Here is a 17,005-nt window from a genome sequence, read left to right as displayed (position 1 = left end):
GAATAAAGGGTGTGAGTGTCATGGTGTGTGTGAGCGGCTGAATAAAGGGTGTGAGTGTCATGGCGTGTGAGAGGCTGAATAAAGGGTGTGAGTGTCATGGTGTGTGTGAGCGGCTGAATAAAGGGTGTGAGTGTCATGGTGTGTGTGAGCGGCTGAATAAAGGGTGTGAGTGTCATGGTGTGTGTGAGCGGCTGAATAAAGGGTGTGAGTGTCATGGCGTGTGAGAGGCTGAATAAAGGGTGTGAGTGTCATGGTGTGTGAGCGGCTGAATAAAGGGTGCGAGTGTCATGGTGTGTGTGAGCGGCTGAATAAAGTGTGTGAGTGTCATGGCGTGTGAGCGGCTGAATAAAGGGTGTGAGTGTCATGGTGTGTGTGAGCGGCTGAATAAAGTGTGTGAGCGTCATGGTGTGTGTGAGCGGCTGAATAAAGGGTGTGAGTGTCATGGTGTGTGTGAGCGGCTGAATAAAGGGTGTGAGTGTCATGGTGTGTGTGAGCGGCTGAATAAAGGGTGTGAGTGTCATGGTGTGTGTGAGCGGCTGAATAAAGGGTGTGAGTGTCATGGCGTGTGAGAGGCTGAATAAAGGGTGTGAGTGTCATGGTGTGTGAGCGGCTGAATAAAGGGTGCGAGTGTCATGGTGTGTGTGAGCGGCTGAATAAAGTGTGTGAGTGTCATGGCGTGTGAGCGGCTGAATAAAGGGTGTGAGTGTCATGGTGTGTGAGAGCGGCTGAATAAAGGGTGCGAGTGTCATGGTGTGTGTTAGCGGCTGAATAAAGGGTGTGAGTGTCATGGTGTGTGTGAGCGGCTGAATAAAGGGTGTGAGTGTCATGGTGTGTGAGAGCGGCTGAATAAAGGGTGTGAGTGTCATGGTGTGTGAGAGCGGCTGAATAAAGGGTGTGAGTGTCATGGTGTGTGAGCGGCTGAATAAAGTGTGTGAGTGTCATGGCGTGTGAGCGGCTGAATAAAGGGTGTGAGTGTCATGGTGTGTGAGCAGCTGAATAAAGGGTGTGAGTGTCATGGTGTGCTCGAGGAAAAAGAAAGCTTTCTTTTTGGGCGCCATTTCATCGATTAGTGACTCTTGGCATATGCGGACACACCCCCACCTTACCGCTGCCCACCGCCGTATTCGCCGCCGCCCCCCCACCCTTCTTCCCTCCCCCTCCCTCCTCAGCTCCACCCTACTGTCCCTATGCGCCTCTCCTCTCCGCCGTCCACACACACACAGCGCTTTTTTTCCGCCGCCACCGCCGCCGCCACCTTGGATCTCTGGGTTTGTGGCTCTGGCTCGGACTTCCCAGAACCACCCACCTGACCCGAACCTCCCTCCTTTGGTTACCGCGGAGGCCCGGGCGCGTGTGGTGGCCCGCCTCCGAGCTCGGTAACATGACAGACTTCCAGTGTTGGACAAAGCGCTTTGCTCAAACTGTTGAATGCTGAGTTTGCACCACACGGCTGTCGAGGGGGTCTCAACTCAAATTTTCCCCCGCAATAATCGATCTTAAACAAAAAAGGTTTGTGTTTTAATTGGGTCCCTCGCAGCCTGTGTGCCCATCAGAAAGGTCCTATAAGGCCAGTCTGACCTGCAGATTCTCATCAATCTCAGGGTTCCTATAGGACTTCTCTGGTACGGCTGCTCTGACGCTGGGACCAACCAGGCTGGCTGGATAGGTGCTATGAATGAATTGTTTGTGCTCTTACCTGTTGAGATGTCCCCTGAGCTCACAATCGGTATTTTCTATGAGTCGCCGTCTGCAGGATGAAAGGGAGACACGGTGGCCTTGCTCTGTCTGCCTCTAACACACAAAGGGAAAGGAGGCGGTGAGGAATAAATAGATGAGTTGATGACGAGGTGAGTTGGTGGAACAATCCTCTGCACAAAGCTACTGCCTAACCACGCCTTCCTGATGGTGGAGGACCGTATTGTGTCCTAATAATGTGTTTTTTTTCTTGTGGTTTCAGTGAATTAGTGAGTTAGTCTTTTTCTATTTAAGTGTAAAAACTTATACTATACACTCTCAGAAAATAAAGTACAGAATTGTACCGTTAGGGGTACGATGGCTTGTCACTGGGGCAGTACCCTCAGAAGGTATAGTTTTGTACCTTTATACTGAAGCAGCCTAACACAGACTGTCTATTGTACCCCAACATGTAGAAAAAAAGGTACATATATGAACCTTTAGGTCCAATAACTAACCCTAGGGGGCAGGGGTGGAGCAGTGATTTTAAATGTGGGGGAGTTACATGAGCGCCACATCAAGCCCATAGACACGACGCTGAAGTTGGCCTCAATTAAATGGATGGGCATAAAGGGCCATTTCACTGCATTTTTTTGCATTTTGATCACCCTAAACTAGATCCTGTATGGAAACTACAATAGTTCCACTGCTCAAATCTGGATGGAATTATTCTAAAGAGGCTATAGATTCATTAAAACTTTGTTTGGGATTTGTGAAACCTTTTTCTGATTAGTACAAATGCAGAACAGGGCCATTTTACAACATTTTTTGCATTTTGATCACACTAAACTAGATCCTGTATGGAAACTACAATTGTTCCACTGCTCAAATCTGGATGGAATTATTCTAAAGAGGGCACAGAGTCTTTAAAACACATTTTATGATTTGTTAAAACTTGATTTGGTTATTGACAATTCAAAAAGGGAAAATCATCTTGCTGTAAAAGTGGGGGTGTCAAAACATCCCCATCCCCCACGGGTGTGACGCCCATGCAAGGGGGTACATTAGTACAGATTGTACCTCAGGAGACAAAAAAGGACTCGTGCTGTACCCCTATTTCTGAGAGTGTATACACTTTAATGTATTTTAAAAGTTGTGCATCCAACCAGGATAAAGTGTAATTTGCATTGTTGGACGTTTTAAAACGGACCGTTTTCACGATACGTTGCCTCTGAATGACTCCCCTCCTGGCCTCCATGATCAGGGCGCCCTGCAGTCGCTTTCCCTCCAGCACCTCATCCTCCTCACGCTCCCGACTCCCAACTAAAGGCTTCTTCTGCTGCTTGTGAGTCTGGGCTTGTCATGCTTGGGTAAATGCAGCCATGCATCTCTAAAAAAAAAAAAAACCCTGCTCTGAAATCACTGTATGGCCAGCGTCCCAGCCACTTCCACTCCCTAACCCAACCCCCTCCTTTGGCTGAAGAATATCCAAGTGGTTCTTATTTTTATTGTCTTGATGGGTCCCAAAGATTGAATCTGTTTTTTTCTGCAGCTGAGATTTCTAATCTATGTACAAATTGGGAGACAATCCATTCTAGTTTTGAGCACATAGACCAGATTGCCTTTGAGTTTCCAGGCTGAAATTCAGCAGGTTTTTATTCTTCTAGCACTTCTGCACCAACAGTAGGGTCTTACCTCAGACATTACCTCATCTAAAGAGGGTGGAAATCCCACCTGTAACCTGAATGCAGTTTACACTCAGTGTTCAGTTAATGTTGAAAAGCATAGTAGTTTTAACGCGGTTTATTTCATCATAAAACGCTCCCAAACGTTTACGGTGGGTTGGATCAGACATTTCACACTGTAATGTAACCGCACAGTAGCTAAGTTTCTCTAAGTAGGTTAGTGGACCAAGCCTAAGTGTAGTTACAGCAATGGCTCGATTAATTGCAGCATGAATCCTTCTTAGTTTCCAAAGGGTGACTAAAGGATGTCTGCAGGAAAGCAGAAATTAGCTCCGCACAAACATGACTGTGAGGTGATTTTAACTGCTGAATGTTGTTTACTGTGATTGATGAATCCTGATTATACACACAAATAATATTGTACGGCCGTGTGTGCGTATATAAATGTGCTTTTTAACCTGTATTTCTGCATGCAACTCATGAATAAAATTCTTTTTTTTCTCATAAATAGGTGTCTGGATCTCTTTTATTTCATTTAAATGTCTGCACCCTAGTTTGTGGTGGGAAATTAACAGTATGAACTGAGCAATTTATGCACAGCCTAATAATAGCAATGTCCATTATGATGGTTTGAGCCTCTGTGGGTGAAGCGGTGCAGGCAGAGGCTTACTTGCCTGGGCTGTGAGCCGCGGTCAGAGTGGAGGCCTCTGCTCATAATCTCTTTAACTGTTGCCTTTTAACTCTTTGGACTCATTGCCTCTGAACATTTTAAATTCAATTGTTTGACTCCGTTTTAGAGGAGAAGGAAGTTGGAGCTAAAGAAGCCTGACTTTGCCATTGGCGATCATTAACAGCAACAGGTGCATCACACGGGCCATAAAATCCTCCCTGGCGCGCGGAGGCTGTAACTGACGGGCTGCCACACCACTCACGAGCCCGGCGCTCCTGCCCGCGAGGGATTACCCCCGCCTTTAAGACCTTTTTCGGTTTAGAACCCGACACCCAAGCTGTGGGTTCCCATACTTATTGGGGTGCGGTCACGTGGGCAACTTTTGACCAGGAAAGGAGCACCGGCCAGCAGGGTCTTCTGGTAGTGGGAGCACCACCTCCGCACAGCCACCTCTCAGCAGTGGTCTCTGCAGCCCCGAACCGTCTCAAGGAGGTCGTTGCCCTCGCGTCGTCGTTTCTATTGCTGATTTAGTTTTTTTTTTCTCACTATAAGCTGAGGGGGACTTGTGAAGTCCTGACAGAGGCGGAACGATGACGGCTGTCGAAACCCAAATGACATACAACTCCTACACGATTCTCCAAGAAGATGCGTACATGAACCAGGAGAACGACTGGGACAGGGACCTGCTGCTGGACCCCGCCTGGGAGAAGCAGCAGCGGAAGGTAGGTTCGGATACGGAGGCTCTGAGCTTGTGCTGCCGTCCGTGCGTAATTACGCACAGATTTGTGTGACACTGACACCCACACCAGTAAGCGGCTTTCCTTGCGCATTTTAATTCGTTAACATCGTGAACAGAAGCTCCGGAATAGCTGACTTCAGTCTGATTCTGTACATTTTGAAGCGACCCAGTGTGACACCAGGCATCTGCTCCTTGGCCCGTCCTCGCACCTGGCACTTGAGTCCTGTTAGAAGCTGCGTGGGCAGATATTTTAGGCCGTGGAACTTTCTCAGTGTTGTCTTTCAGTTACCCCCGATTGCCTTGCAGACTGTCTAAATATAATACCACCCTCCTCATTCTTTTTGCCTGCATTTAAGTCTTAACTTTAAATGTACACACCGGTTTGTCAGCTTTTAACATGAACCTGGATCAGGTTCCTGGAACACTCTGTGAAAGAAAACTTTAGCTGCCATCATTTAGGTCAATAATTAGGTTTATGTGCAGTCTATTTTAATTAATTTAAAGGTGGATACTAACTCTCCATTTAGAAATGTTCTTTACTTTTGGTGGCTGAATCTTAAGAGTGAGCTGCAACAACAGAAATAATGTTTTTAAAAATATATATATTTTACCTTTATTATTGTCAGCCAGCTCAGAGAGGCGGCCAGCCGTTGCCAGGGCAACACGCGTGCAGGGGGCATGAGCCCGACAGGTGCGTTTAATGAGCTCCAGGAGCTGAAAGTCAGCTGGCGCAGGTGACGTCTGCCACGGCGAAACGGAACCAAAGGAACACCGGCGAAGGTTTTCTGAAATTTTCCCAAGAAATGTACAGATGGCACACACGTCTCTGTCGATACGTCCCAGTTTAGTGTAGATATATTCTTAATTAGTTACGTCAGCGTTATCAGCCGGAACCTGGTCGCCATGTTGGATGACCGGTTTTCACGCGTGGAACCTCGGGTCTTGTTCATCACAGAGTTCCTGGAGTCCAAGCTGAAAATAGCTGCCAGGTAGATCATTACACGCATTTTAGTAAAAAAAAAAAAAAAAAACAATCAAGGTAACTGTTTACGAGCATAAGACTTAAAAATGTAGTGCAGCCTACAGAGTATTTAAAGCCTGAAATAAAGAAAAAACTTTGTTCATTTTGAGCTGTCAGCTGGTTCACATGGTCAAATCCCAGAGAAAGAAGGTAAATTCCTGCCCAACAAGTGGTTTAGTGACACCTGACTTTATTTTGTGCACATTTTAATTCCTGCTGCAACATTTAAGCATTTAGTTTTCCTTTAAAAAAAAGTTGTTTATATTTCTACAAAAGGGGCCGAATGCTGTTGGAACTTCAGGATTGCTGTTCCATTTATATTTTACAGTAAATGACCCATCTATCAGAATTTGTGTTGCCAGAATCCACTGAATTGAACGTTTTTATTTTAAAATGCACCCTGGGTACCAGCTAACAGCTCAAATGTGCACCTTTAACTCCTTGTCAAATCCCTGAATTTGGTCTTGCACTGAAAAAAATGACACGTTAAGATACTAAAGGAGTTTTATATGAAGCTGGGCAATAATAGAAAGAGACTGCATGTTAATGCAACATGCACGCAGAGATGGATTATATGTGGGAATCTGTTAAATAGACTTGCAGGTTCTACTGTTTTGAAACCGACTTGTGGAAATGTTTCTACTCGCTGCTGCCACAACCTGATTCCCTCACTCGCACAACGTGGAATAAAAGCTAATCTGTGCTCTTTTACATTACTGAGCGTTATCACGGGGCTTTTTCAGACGGCACCAGCTGCAGTGAATCTGCAGAACGTCTCTTGTCAATGCGATACGTCCCCCACCTTTGGGGCTCAGTGACAGGCTGAGAGAACTCAACAGATGGTAGCAGAGAGGCTGGTAGAAGTACACCCGGGTTCGTTTCCACAGACCTCCAAATAAACATCAGCCTAAAAATACTTGTTTAACTTGCTTGGCTCCAGCCTCCCCCCGTCAGCCCCTCCCTTCCTCCACCTTCCTCTCTTGTTTTTTCCCCTTCTTATTGCTCCACCTTTTGAACGCTTCCTCTCACCACACCTCTTGCACCTGCCAGTCTTTCCAATGTAACGCGTTGGAACGGGCCAGTCTGCACAGTCTGCGGCCGTCGCCCCTCGGCCTCCCCGGGGAGCAGGTCACGGTACCCCGTTGCACTTCTCGGCACGTAAAATCCAGCTTAAGGAGCTGATATCAGCTCATAAATATAGCCGGTGCATCATTTTGCAGTGTAATGAATATGAAAGGAAAGCCTGGCAGCACCTGTCGCCTGTTCCATCCTTGAAATTTCAGTGGAAAAAGCACTTGACGCGGTAGTAAAGTGTTTGTCAACACACAGTGATGCCGAATTTGATCCCGGACATTAGAAACCGCGTGTGCACACATCAGATTTGTGCTCCGGGTTTATATTTATCAGAGAAGCATCTTTTGTAGATTGCAAAGTAAATGATTCATGCCCCGGTTTTAGTTCGATGTAATGGGAGTCGGCAAAAAATTGTGAGTGACATAAAAGCTGTTGGATTGAAGGAGAGATGAAAGAACAGAGCGATGAGATCAGGCTTCATCTGGCTTGTATGAAAAAGAAGGGCTCGTTTGTCAGGCTGATTTATTAAGAGATGAAGCGAACGAGTCCGTTCGGGGCTGAAGAAGATGTGTTCACGCGCTCTTAAAGCCTTTTGATGTTGGATGCTGGGCCGACAGCCTGGAAAGGCTCAACTTAAGCATATCTGCAACAAGTAGTGATCGCTGGAAGCACGATCAATAACCCTTTAAAGACCACCCTGGACGTTCTCTTTGGGGAATGCGTCGGCGCGGCGGATGCTTCCTTTAACAGCCCGCATCCCTGTAATTCTTGTGTGTTTGTGTAATGCCTTGAAAGCAAATGCAAAATGTCAACACACCAGAAAAGTTCACCACAGTGACTAAACTCAGCTTCAGTTTCACATTGTTTAAGAGTTCAGCTGCTAACTGAGTGAATGACTCGCCGCCCTGTGCAGCTTACGCTTGCAATAACCTATAAATACTCATTACAGAGTTATCGAGTGGCTCAGCTGGGCCCGTAGAAAAGGATGAAAGCCTGTGTGTGTGTGTGTGTGTGTGTGTGTGTGCAGGCCCTCTGTCATGCTGCATTTAGATAGATATTCATCCAGCATCATTGTGCTTAAAGTTAATATTGTAGCTCAATTTACTGTGAATTGTTCAAAATGTATTTGATCGTAAACGACCGAAATCATCACCCAGTCTGTAAAAACTGCTCTGAGTTTGGTGGTTTCTCTGTAGTTCAACTCCATCATCAGGTTTCATTCAGTCTCACACAGTGTGAACTAAATGAAATCAAAATCAGCTTCATTCTGCTTAATGAGCGACCGCAGGGTGCTGCAGAATCCAATCTATTTTAGTCTAATCCGACTCAGACAAAGTTATTGATCCATCCTGTGCCCATACAGTCAGTTAAAGTCAAATTTATTTGTAGCACATTTCATGTACAAAACAGTTCAAAGTGCTTCTCATAAAATAAAAGCATTGCAGCAGGGAGTGGAAGAAGCATTAAAAATACCTATAACAATATAAAGAGAAACAAATAAAATAATTAAAATGAATTTAAAAACAAGCAACAGTCCAGATAAGTTCAAAGATATCGTGCAGATTTTATGCATAGACACATGAGAAAAGAAATGTTTTTAACCTGGATTTAAAAATGTCTCCATTTGGCCTCCGCAGGTTGTGCAGAGCTAATGATTTGCATCCTAGTTTTTACTCTAGGCGAGCAAAAATACAGTCGCAACATTAGAGATTCTTTTATTGCAGCTACTCTTAAATGTTATATTATTGTATATTTATATATTTGATAAACATTAAAAGGGAAAAGTCTTGGTCTTTATTTCCCAATCTTCGCAGCTAAACTCTGGCGTGTGTGATAAACGAACCTCCCAGATAAATGTGACACTTTCCCCACATTAGCTCGGATCATTTACTGCCTCACAGTGAAGAAAAAGTGACGTATGAAATGTTTTTTTTTGTCTACACATCGATGAAAGAAGGGAGAGGAAGGCAGGGAGGTTTCAGTCCTCACGGCCCTAATTCGGGGCAGATTTCTGTTTTGCTGTTTTCCACTTGCTCGTCTGATCCATTTGCACCGACTGCGCTTCTATCCCAGGTTGCATCTGGTCTTAGATTTCTTCCCATGATTCACTCTGTCAGGCTCGTGTGTTACCAGCGACTGAACGGAGACCTCGGGCTTCTCCTTTAGGCTCTTGTGGGGCTTAAATTGAGATAACGTGAACCTTTTTGTTGTTGTTTTTGGATTTATTGGCTTCTTAGATGTTTTAGGAACAAGCTGGTAAAAGTCGGGGTGTTGTATCCTGCCACTGAGAATGTGCTCATGAATAATTCCTTTAGTTAAATAACGAGTTGTTTAGGCTTTGCCGAACTTCCACAGTTTGAAAAATGGAGGTATGAGGCACAGTGTGTCGGTGTTGTGAGCTGCATCCAGAGAGCATCTGTATGAGGGTAAGTGGAGAGGTGAAACCGCCTGCACTCAGATCAAATAGCAGTTGCTATTCCAGAAGCCGTGTCCATGTAGGGAGGCTTCTATAAACTGCTTTAGTGCAAACGCAGGAGCCCGAGGAGGCCGCAGGAAGGGCTAAGGAGTGTGAGTGTGTGGCGTCTTCTTCGTGGTGATGCCCTGCAGTTTACTGGCATGAAAGTGCAAATCTGGCGTGTTTGGTGGTTCTTACGGGGATTCAGTCCCAGATTCAAGACAGAAAAGTCCTTTTGGATTGTTGTTGTGATGGCAGAAAGACGGGCTCTGAGAGCGGCCATCTTGGCTGTAAATAGAGTGAATAGCTTGGTTTTTTTGGGAGAAAAAATTGGTCTTAAGATTATTTTTTTTTGTGCAAACACAACTAAAACTAAAGCCGAGCGTTGCACAGTAACTTATGCCTGAGTTCCGACCATCTCGGTTCGAGCCGCTCTGATTCTCTCTCAGCCTTGTTTTACGAGGACAGCGAACGCAACACGCTGCCAAGTGTGTGACCTCGTTAACGATTCCGCCACACGGCGGATACACGGCCAAACACCTGCAAAATGTCACCTCTGGTCTTTAATGGTGTCAAACGCCGTGTTTATGTCGTTTCGCTCGCTGCGCCGGTGAGGCTGAACACGTCAGCTGACCTGGTGGCGAACACGGGCCGCGTGCAGGCCTCAGAATAAGGTCTGCTCAGATCAGATCAAATCTAATTTATTTGCACATTTCATGTACAAAACAATTCAAAGTGCTTCATATAAAATAAAAGCATAGCAGCAGGGAGTGGAAGAAGCATTAAAAATACATAAAAGAATATAAAGAGAAACAAATAAAATAATTTAAATGAATTTAAAAACAAGCAACAGTCCAGATAAGTTCAAAGATATCGTGCAGATTTCATGCATAGACACATGAGAAAAGAAATGTTTTTAACCTGGATTTAAAAATGTCTCCATTTGGGGAAAGTTTAATCTCCACTGGCAGTTTGTTCCACTTGTTTGCAGCATAACAGCTAAATGCTGCTTCTCCGTGTTTAGTCTGGATGATGCGTGTCTGATGGGGCTGAGGTCACCGGGGCATCATTATGTAGTTTCTGCTCCGGGTCAAATCTGTATTTCTCAGTCCTGTTGGACTATTGTTCATCACTCACGGTTCTGATGTGTTTTATGCTCCATTTTGAGAGTATCAGTGGCCTTTTTTTTTCCAGCTGAGGACTTCCTGAATGACGAGGAGCCACAGAGGCCGTCGCATGTGGTCACTCAAGATTCACAACCTACAAATAACAACATGAAACCAGAGTTGTGGGATCATCTGACCCGAGCATTAAATAACCTTTTTGTGCTTCTCTAATGGAGGCTGAAGCGGAATTACAAGGTCATCTCTGTGACTTGCTCTTTTGGCCCAATGAATGCTGGGAAATGCAGCCGGGTTGCATGTTGCTATATACAGCCTTAGATCGGTTTCACACTCAGGTCTTCATGGTCAAGGTTTCTGCTAAGATGATTTAGCTGACCCCAGATCTGCCTGGACAGAGAAAGAAGTAGCCTCCTGAAATTAGACACAGCCCTCCTCCTCCTGCCCCCGACCAATCAGCAGCCCCGGCCCAGCCGCTACGTCGTAAATCTTCCCCCCCAAACTACCTACACCGGTTTATCTCTCCCTTCGTCAGACCTGAGTCCGGCGCTCATTAAAAGAGAAAAGACTCGACGGGCTGGTGCTGCCGGCCATGAACCCGTACGCTCACCTTCATTCTCCGCCATCAATCTCACTGTCAGCTCAGGACCAGGATAAGGATGCTGTGTGGGAGCTGGTGTATGTGCAGTGCAAGCAGAGAATAAAGGGCCGTTCCGTGTACCCTGAAGGCTCATCCAGCCAAACTAATCCCACTCCCATCAGCCTGAGGTGTGCCATGTAGTTGAGTCCCATTGAGCAAATCATTTCACTACATTAAAACGATGGACATGTTGAATATATTGGCACTGCAGGCATATTTTGCTTCGTGGACCTCAGTTAAACTCATGAAAGCCTGAATGATAAATGTTGGCAGCTCCAGGCTCTGATCCATCGAGCCTCCCCTCCTGCATCTGAGTCATTTCAAACCACTGAAAAGCCTTCTTCTTCTTTAATTAAAATACAGATGGGGTCGTTACTCACCGCTGCTTCCTTATCCTTGCTTTTCATTTTTCTTTGCACCAAAAGATCAACCCAAACATGTGAGTGATGCCCACCTGTGTTCCTGCTCTGATTCAGAAATGAGCCCCCCTGCGTTCACATGCATGGAGGCACAGCTGGGGCAACACAGGCTTTTATTTTGTAAAAGCCTGTTGCTCAAAGGCTTTTATTATTGTAAAAGCCTGTTGCTCAAAGTCTTTTATTATTGTAAAAGCCTGTTGCTCACAGGCTTTTATTATTGTAAAAGCCTGTTGCTCAAAGTCTTTTATTTTGTAAAAGCCTGTTGCCGTCTGCTGTGGAACCGGAAAAGAAAGTTTATTGAGTTTATTTATTTAAAACAGGGACAATACATATTAATGAACATATACATGTAAATATGCTGGATTATATAGCCAATGGCTAATTTCCATCTTTAGTCCCTTCGGCAGAAAGATGTCAACAACATAGGATAGTAAAATCAATAAAACAACAGTAACAACAATTAGAATAGTGTGAAAAGAGGGAATAATTACAGAGAGAGAAAACACAATAGGACAGAAAAGAAAAAAGAAAGCAAGAACAATGAAGACTTTAGTGGATCATGAAACACATACACCACACAATATCCATGTTTAGGCAGGATTGTGGCAACAGTGCTGTTCCTCCAATAGCCGAGCTTTAAGATGTTCGGTAAAAGAGGTCAGAGGTCGGGAGTTCACATATTGTGTGTGGTAATCGGCGGATCCACCAAACATGGAGAAGGGTACGGAACTTTTACTCGGCCGTTTTCATTTTAAAGTTCTTCCAGACGGCGGAGTCGACAGAACCAAAGTCATCTGTAAACACTGCCAAGTTGAATTGTCTTCTCAGCGTAGTAGTTCCAGTCTAAAATATCACTTAAAGGCAAAACACACAACTGATAGCAGCAAGTCATTCAAGGAAACAGACAGTGGAGCGAGGCTTCTACATAAAAACTACAGAAAGATGCTGATGTTAAAAGTGTGTTTGCACAACAAATGTTATGGCACTTTCATTCATATGGCAGCACATTTAAAATAAAACTAAATGCTAAAAGCTATACACTACTTTTGGATTCATTTTGGGATTTTGCGTACAAATGCGATTAATCGTGATTAATCAGGGAAATCATGTGATTAACTAGATTCAAATTTTTATTATATATATATATATTTAATCATTTAATCATTTAGGGGTGCTGATGTGAAATTTAGGAGTGATTGCACCTCTAAAAGTTTGGATTCTGACTCATTTATTATCCTGCTGTCAGTTTTGACCAGTTAGCTGATAGATCAGAGCAGACAGGGACTTAAATAGAGAGAAGTTAACTAAAGATGCAACAAGTTTGGGTGTCATTTGTTGTTTTTAACATTAAAGCATCCAAACCTTATTCTAGTAGACCCACAAAATAGTAAATGAGCATAAAACGTGATCTGTTATGTTTCTTATTTCGCATTAATTGGGTTAAAAATCAATTAAAATGACCAAAAATGAAAGAAAATAAAACTAAATGCTAAAAGCTATGCACTACTTTTGAATTCATTTTTGGATTTTGCGTAAAAAATGTGATTAATCGCGATTAATCATGTGATTAATTAGATTAAAAGTTGTAATCGTGTCCCAGCCCTTGTTGTAACTTTAGCTCTTAGAGCCCAGCTACGCTTCTTATGATCCAGACGCTCTAATTTCCAGATTAAATGTAGGCGAAAACTTGTCCTTTAGCGTCTGTAATCTTAACCTGATTCTCATTTCGTTTGTTTGCTGTCATACGCCACATGCTTCGCTGGTTTCTTCCCAGCTGCGATCCTTTGGCTTTTAACGCATAGCTCTCTGCCATCTATCACAGGGTTCACACACTCTTACTCCTGAGTAGAATAGGAGAGCTGCGCCTGTTCATCCTCTGACTACAGACATAAATCCGCTGGTTTGGACTCGGGCCCTGTATTGGAGGCCAAAGCTAAGCTTGTTGTCAACAGGGTCTTTGAGTTTAATCCCGTTTATCCTTCATAAACAAGAGGTGGAAAGAAAGGCTGATAACTTCATGCAGGGGATTCATTTACTTTGCAGTCTGAATTCCCAAAATTTGTAACCCGAGACTTGCTGATATTTAATATATTTGTGTGTAGGATGCTGATCGTGCTGTGGTTAAAACGAAGTGGAGAGAAATGAAATATCCATTTTTTTTAGTCTTTATTCTGCAGATGAAAGCTGCAGCCAACTGTACAACAAGTCTGTCATTTAAAGGCAAACGTTGACAAATCAGTGATCCATCATGTGGATTTTTAACTGTAAAAGCTTAAAAAAAATGGATCATTAATCATTTATTAATTTAATTTAATTTATTTATTTGAATAGGGACAATGCACATTAATGAACATCAGTATAAAAACAAATGTAAATATGCAGGATTATAGCTACAAAGCTAGTTTTCATCCGTAGTCCCTAGGCAGGCAAATATACAAGAAAGAAAATACATAAAAAATAAATAAATAAATAAATAAAATAAAAAATAGACAATAGAAGCATCACAGGGAATGTTTAGCATCTAATGGTCACATGACTGGTTTGCTTTCAGCCATAGAACAATGATTCAGGGAGGTGGATTTTATTTATTTATTGATATTATAAATCATGTTTGTTGTAGTTTCACCTAATATTTTTCATCCACACCCTCGTTATTGTGAGGCTCCCTGTCCCCTGGCAGGTGTGCACGCCCCCTGAGATCATTATCAGAGTATTTCTTCATTAATTCAACTCTCCATTGCTGCTTTAAAAACAAACCCGTGTGGGATTAGCTTCAGTCGCTCTAAAGGAGCAACAAGGCGCTGAACACGTGCTGTTTGCATAGCTGTTTGGGCCTTATGGGGGGATTTAAGGTGAGTCCACGGTGAAAATAGCATCCATTTGGCCTGTTGGAGGTATGTTTTGGCTGGAGCTAAACTCCTGGCTCCAAATTATCTTTGTGGCACTGAACTTCAGGCCTCTGGCTCTCTTTGGGAAGTCGAGTATTTAAAGGCAACAAGAGGAAGGGAGATGGGAGGGGGTATTCCTTAATGTTGGCGACACCTGCTGCAGCTCTTCTCCGCAGCGCTGTCACTTTACCCACTGATAAAGCTCTGTGGAGGAGCAGTTGTTGTCGACAGGAGACCCCTCGCACAACAAACTGATGAAACTTAGAGCGCCATGTTGTTTGGACACAGAAATCAGAGGCTTTGTCGTTTATTTTAAGCCTTCTTTCACAGCTCAAACTGACAGAATCGAGCAATTTTTGGACCAATTTTTTAACATTGTGAAAAATCTGAAACAAATCAAAGTAAAGTCTTGTTTAAGGTTTCTTTCCCACCTTCGTAGCATCAGAGCTTTGAGACGTAAAGGTGTTTTAAAACATCTGCATCGGTCCTGATGACGCACGGAGTGCTGATGACTTCTGATGACTCATTTCAGAAGATGCGTTCTCTCATTGACTCATCCGGACGCGATGAGCAGTGATGGGTCTGTTTGCCCACTCAAGCCGATAGTTTGAGTTTAACACATTAACACCCACTCTATAAACCTTCTGTTATGTTTGATCGGCTTCACTGATGTGAGAAGAGCTCATCAGTGAAGGAAATCCGGTCTGACTGATGGTTGTTTTATTCTTTTTTCCTCCGTTTGAGTGTCCGTCAGATACTGTCAAAGGAAACAACTGTGTAACTTTTATGCTTAAGTTGGATCCTTACTAGGGCTGGGCGAGTTAACTCGTTAATTATTTAACGCTGACAAATATTTTATCGCGTAATAACGCAGGTTTTATTTATAATATATATTTTTTTAAATAAAATATTATTTTTTTAATATTATAATATTATAATATTTTTGTCCACAATATTATAATATTATATTATAATATTATATTATTATTATATTTTCTTTAAATAAAAAGAAAAAAAAATAAAATTGGGGGGGCTTTTCTTTCCTATTTAATGGATAGGAAAGTTTAGAGAGACAGGAAGCAGAGAGAGAGGGAACGACATGCAGCACAGGGCCGTCCGACGCGGGACTTGAACCGGGGCCAGCTGCAGCGAGGACTATAGCCTCTGTACATGGGGCGCCTGCCCAACCCACTACGCCACGAACCACTCTGTTTTATTATTTATTTTATTTTGTAAAAGTCTGTTGCTCACAGGCTTTTATTTTGTAAAAGTCTGTTGCTGCGGAACCGGAAAGAAAGTAATCGGCGGATCCACCAAACATGGAGAAACTACATAAAAACTACAGAAAGATGCTGATGTTAAAAGTGTGTTTGCACAACAAATGTTATGGCACTTTCATTCAAATGGCAGCACATTTAAAATAAAGCTAAATGCTAAAAGGTATACACTACTTTTGAATTCATTTTTGGATTTTTCGTACAAATGCGATTAATCGTGATTAATCAGGGAAATAATGTGATTAATTAGATTAAACATTTTAATCGTTGCCCAGCCCTAATCCTTACTAATGTGAAACGCACCATTTGTATAACTTTACGTGTGAACTGTTACTGATTTGTTCCTTAAAACGATCAAAAGAATGTTAAAGGATGATAAAAATCCTCCCCTTTTTGCACCATAGTGGTTGTAAATAAAAGACAGACAATGTTTGTAATTGTGCAGATGCAGTCACTCAAATGGTTTTATTCAAAAGGAGGACGGCTCATTTAAATGTTGGAGAGGTGCTTAGAAAGTCGGTAACAGAAAGCAGGGCCGGTTCTAGCCCATTGGCTGCCCTAGGCAAGATGGAAATTTTGCACACCACTCACCAACACAATCACATTTATTACAATTGTGTATTCACATGTATCTACTATTTACATGACCGTAGCAGATTGTACATAAGCCATTTTTCCATAAGATTTCCAAGCAAATTAACTCATTTATCTGATTACTTTGAATGTTTACCTAGCTGGAAGGCTCGACAAATGTTAAATGATAAAACAAAAGAAAACTAGCTAGGCTACTTCTTAAAGTAGTTTGGCTTACAAGACTAACTCTAGGTTTTTAGTTTCCTTTAAAAAAACGATTTTGTTGCCTGTGAAAGACAGCTTGTGGATTAAGCTAGCAGGCTAAACGATAGCCCACAAGCTTTCTAGAAATAGCTAATGCTAGCGGAGTAACGGTATGCAGTGATAGCTAGCTTCTACAATGAAACGTCAACCATGAACAGTGACAGAAAACACAATTTTTATTAAACTTTAGAACTAATGTCTGAGATGAAAATACATACCTCTATACTGGGCTTTCTTCTCCTCCTCATCTTTTTTTCGTTTTCGCCCCTGTGCACAACACAGTTTGGTCCTTTTCATGTCGCTAGTTGACCTTCTACGACCGTTAGCGTGATCTAGTTCTACTGTGGCTGTGACTTGCAACTGCATCGTCATGACGACACCCATGCACATATTTTATGTAATATAATATTACATTTTCATTCGAAATATGGGTTGGGGCATGTTCATTTAATTCAATGAGGGTTCTATTGCCCATGCTTTTTAAAAAATGTTTCGTTAATCAATG

At 43.0% G+C, this 17,005-nt stretch overlaps 1 protein-coding gene across 1 annotated transcript in view; it reads left to right on the top strand.

Annotated features, from left to right (window-relative positions):
* The first annotated feature begins 4,418 nt into the window (after positions 1-4,418).
* The window catches only part of actn3b (actinin alpha 3b), a 40,025-nt gene continuing 27,438 nt past the window's right edge, over positions 4,419-17,005 (top strand). The window contains exon 1 of the mRNA XM_075451380.1: positions 4,419-4,751. Coding sequence (XP_075307495.1) covers positions 4,620-4,751 — 132 coding nt within the window. The 5' untranslated portion in view covers positions 4,419-4,619. The remainder of the gene's footprint in view (positions 4,752-17,005) is intronic.

Source organism: Odontesthes bonariensis, chromosome 19 (assembly GCF_027942865.1).
Source record: "Odontesthes bonariensis isolate fOdoBon6 chromosome 19, fOdoBon6.hap1, whole genome shotgun sequence".
In the NCBI taxonomy this organism is placed as follows: Eukaryota; Metazoa; Chordata; class Actinopteri; order Atheriniformes; family Atherinopsidae; genus Odontesthes; species Odontesthes bonariensis.
This window is presented reverse-complemented; position numbering and strand designations above follow the sequence as displayed.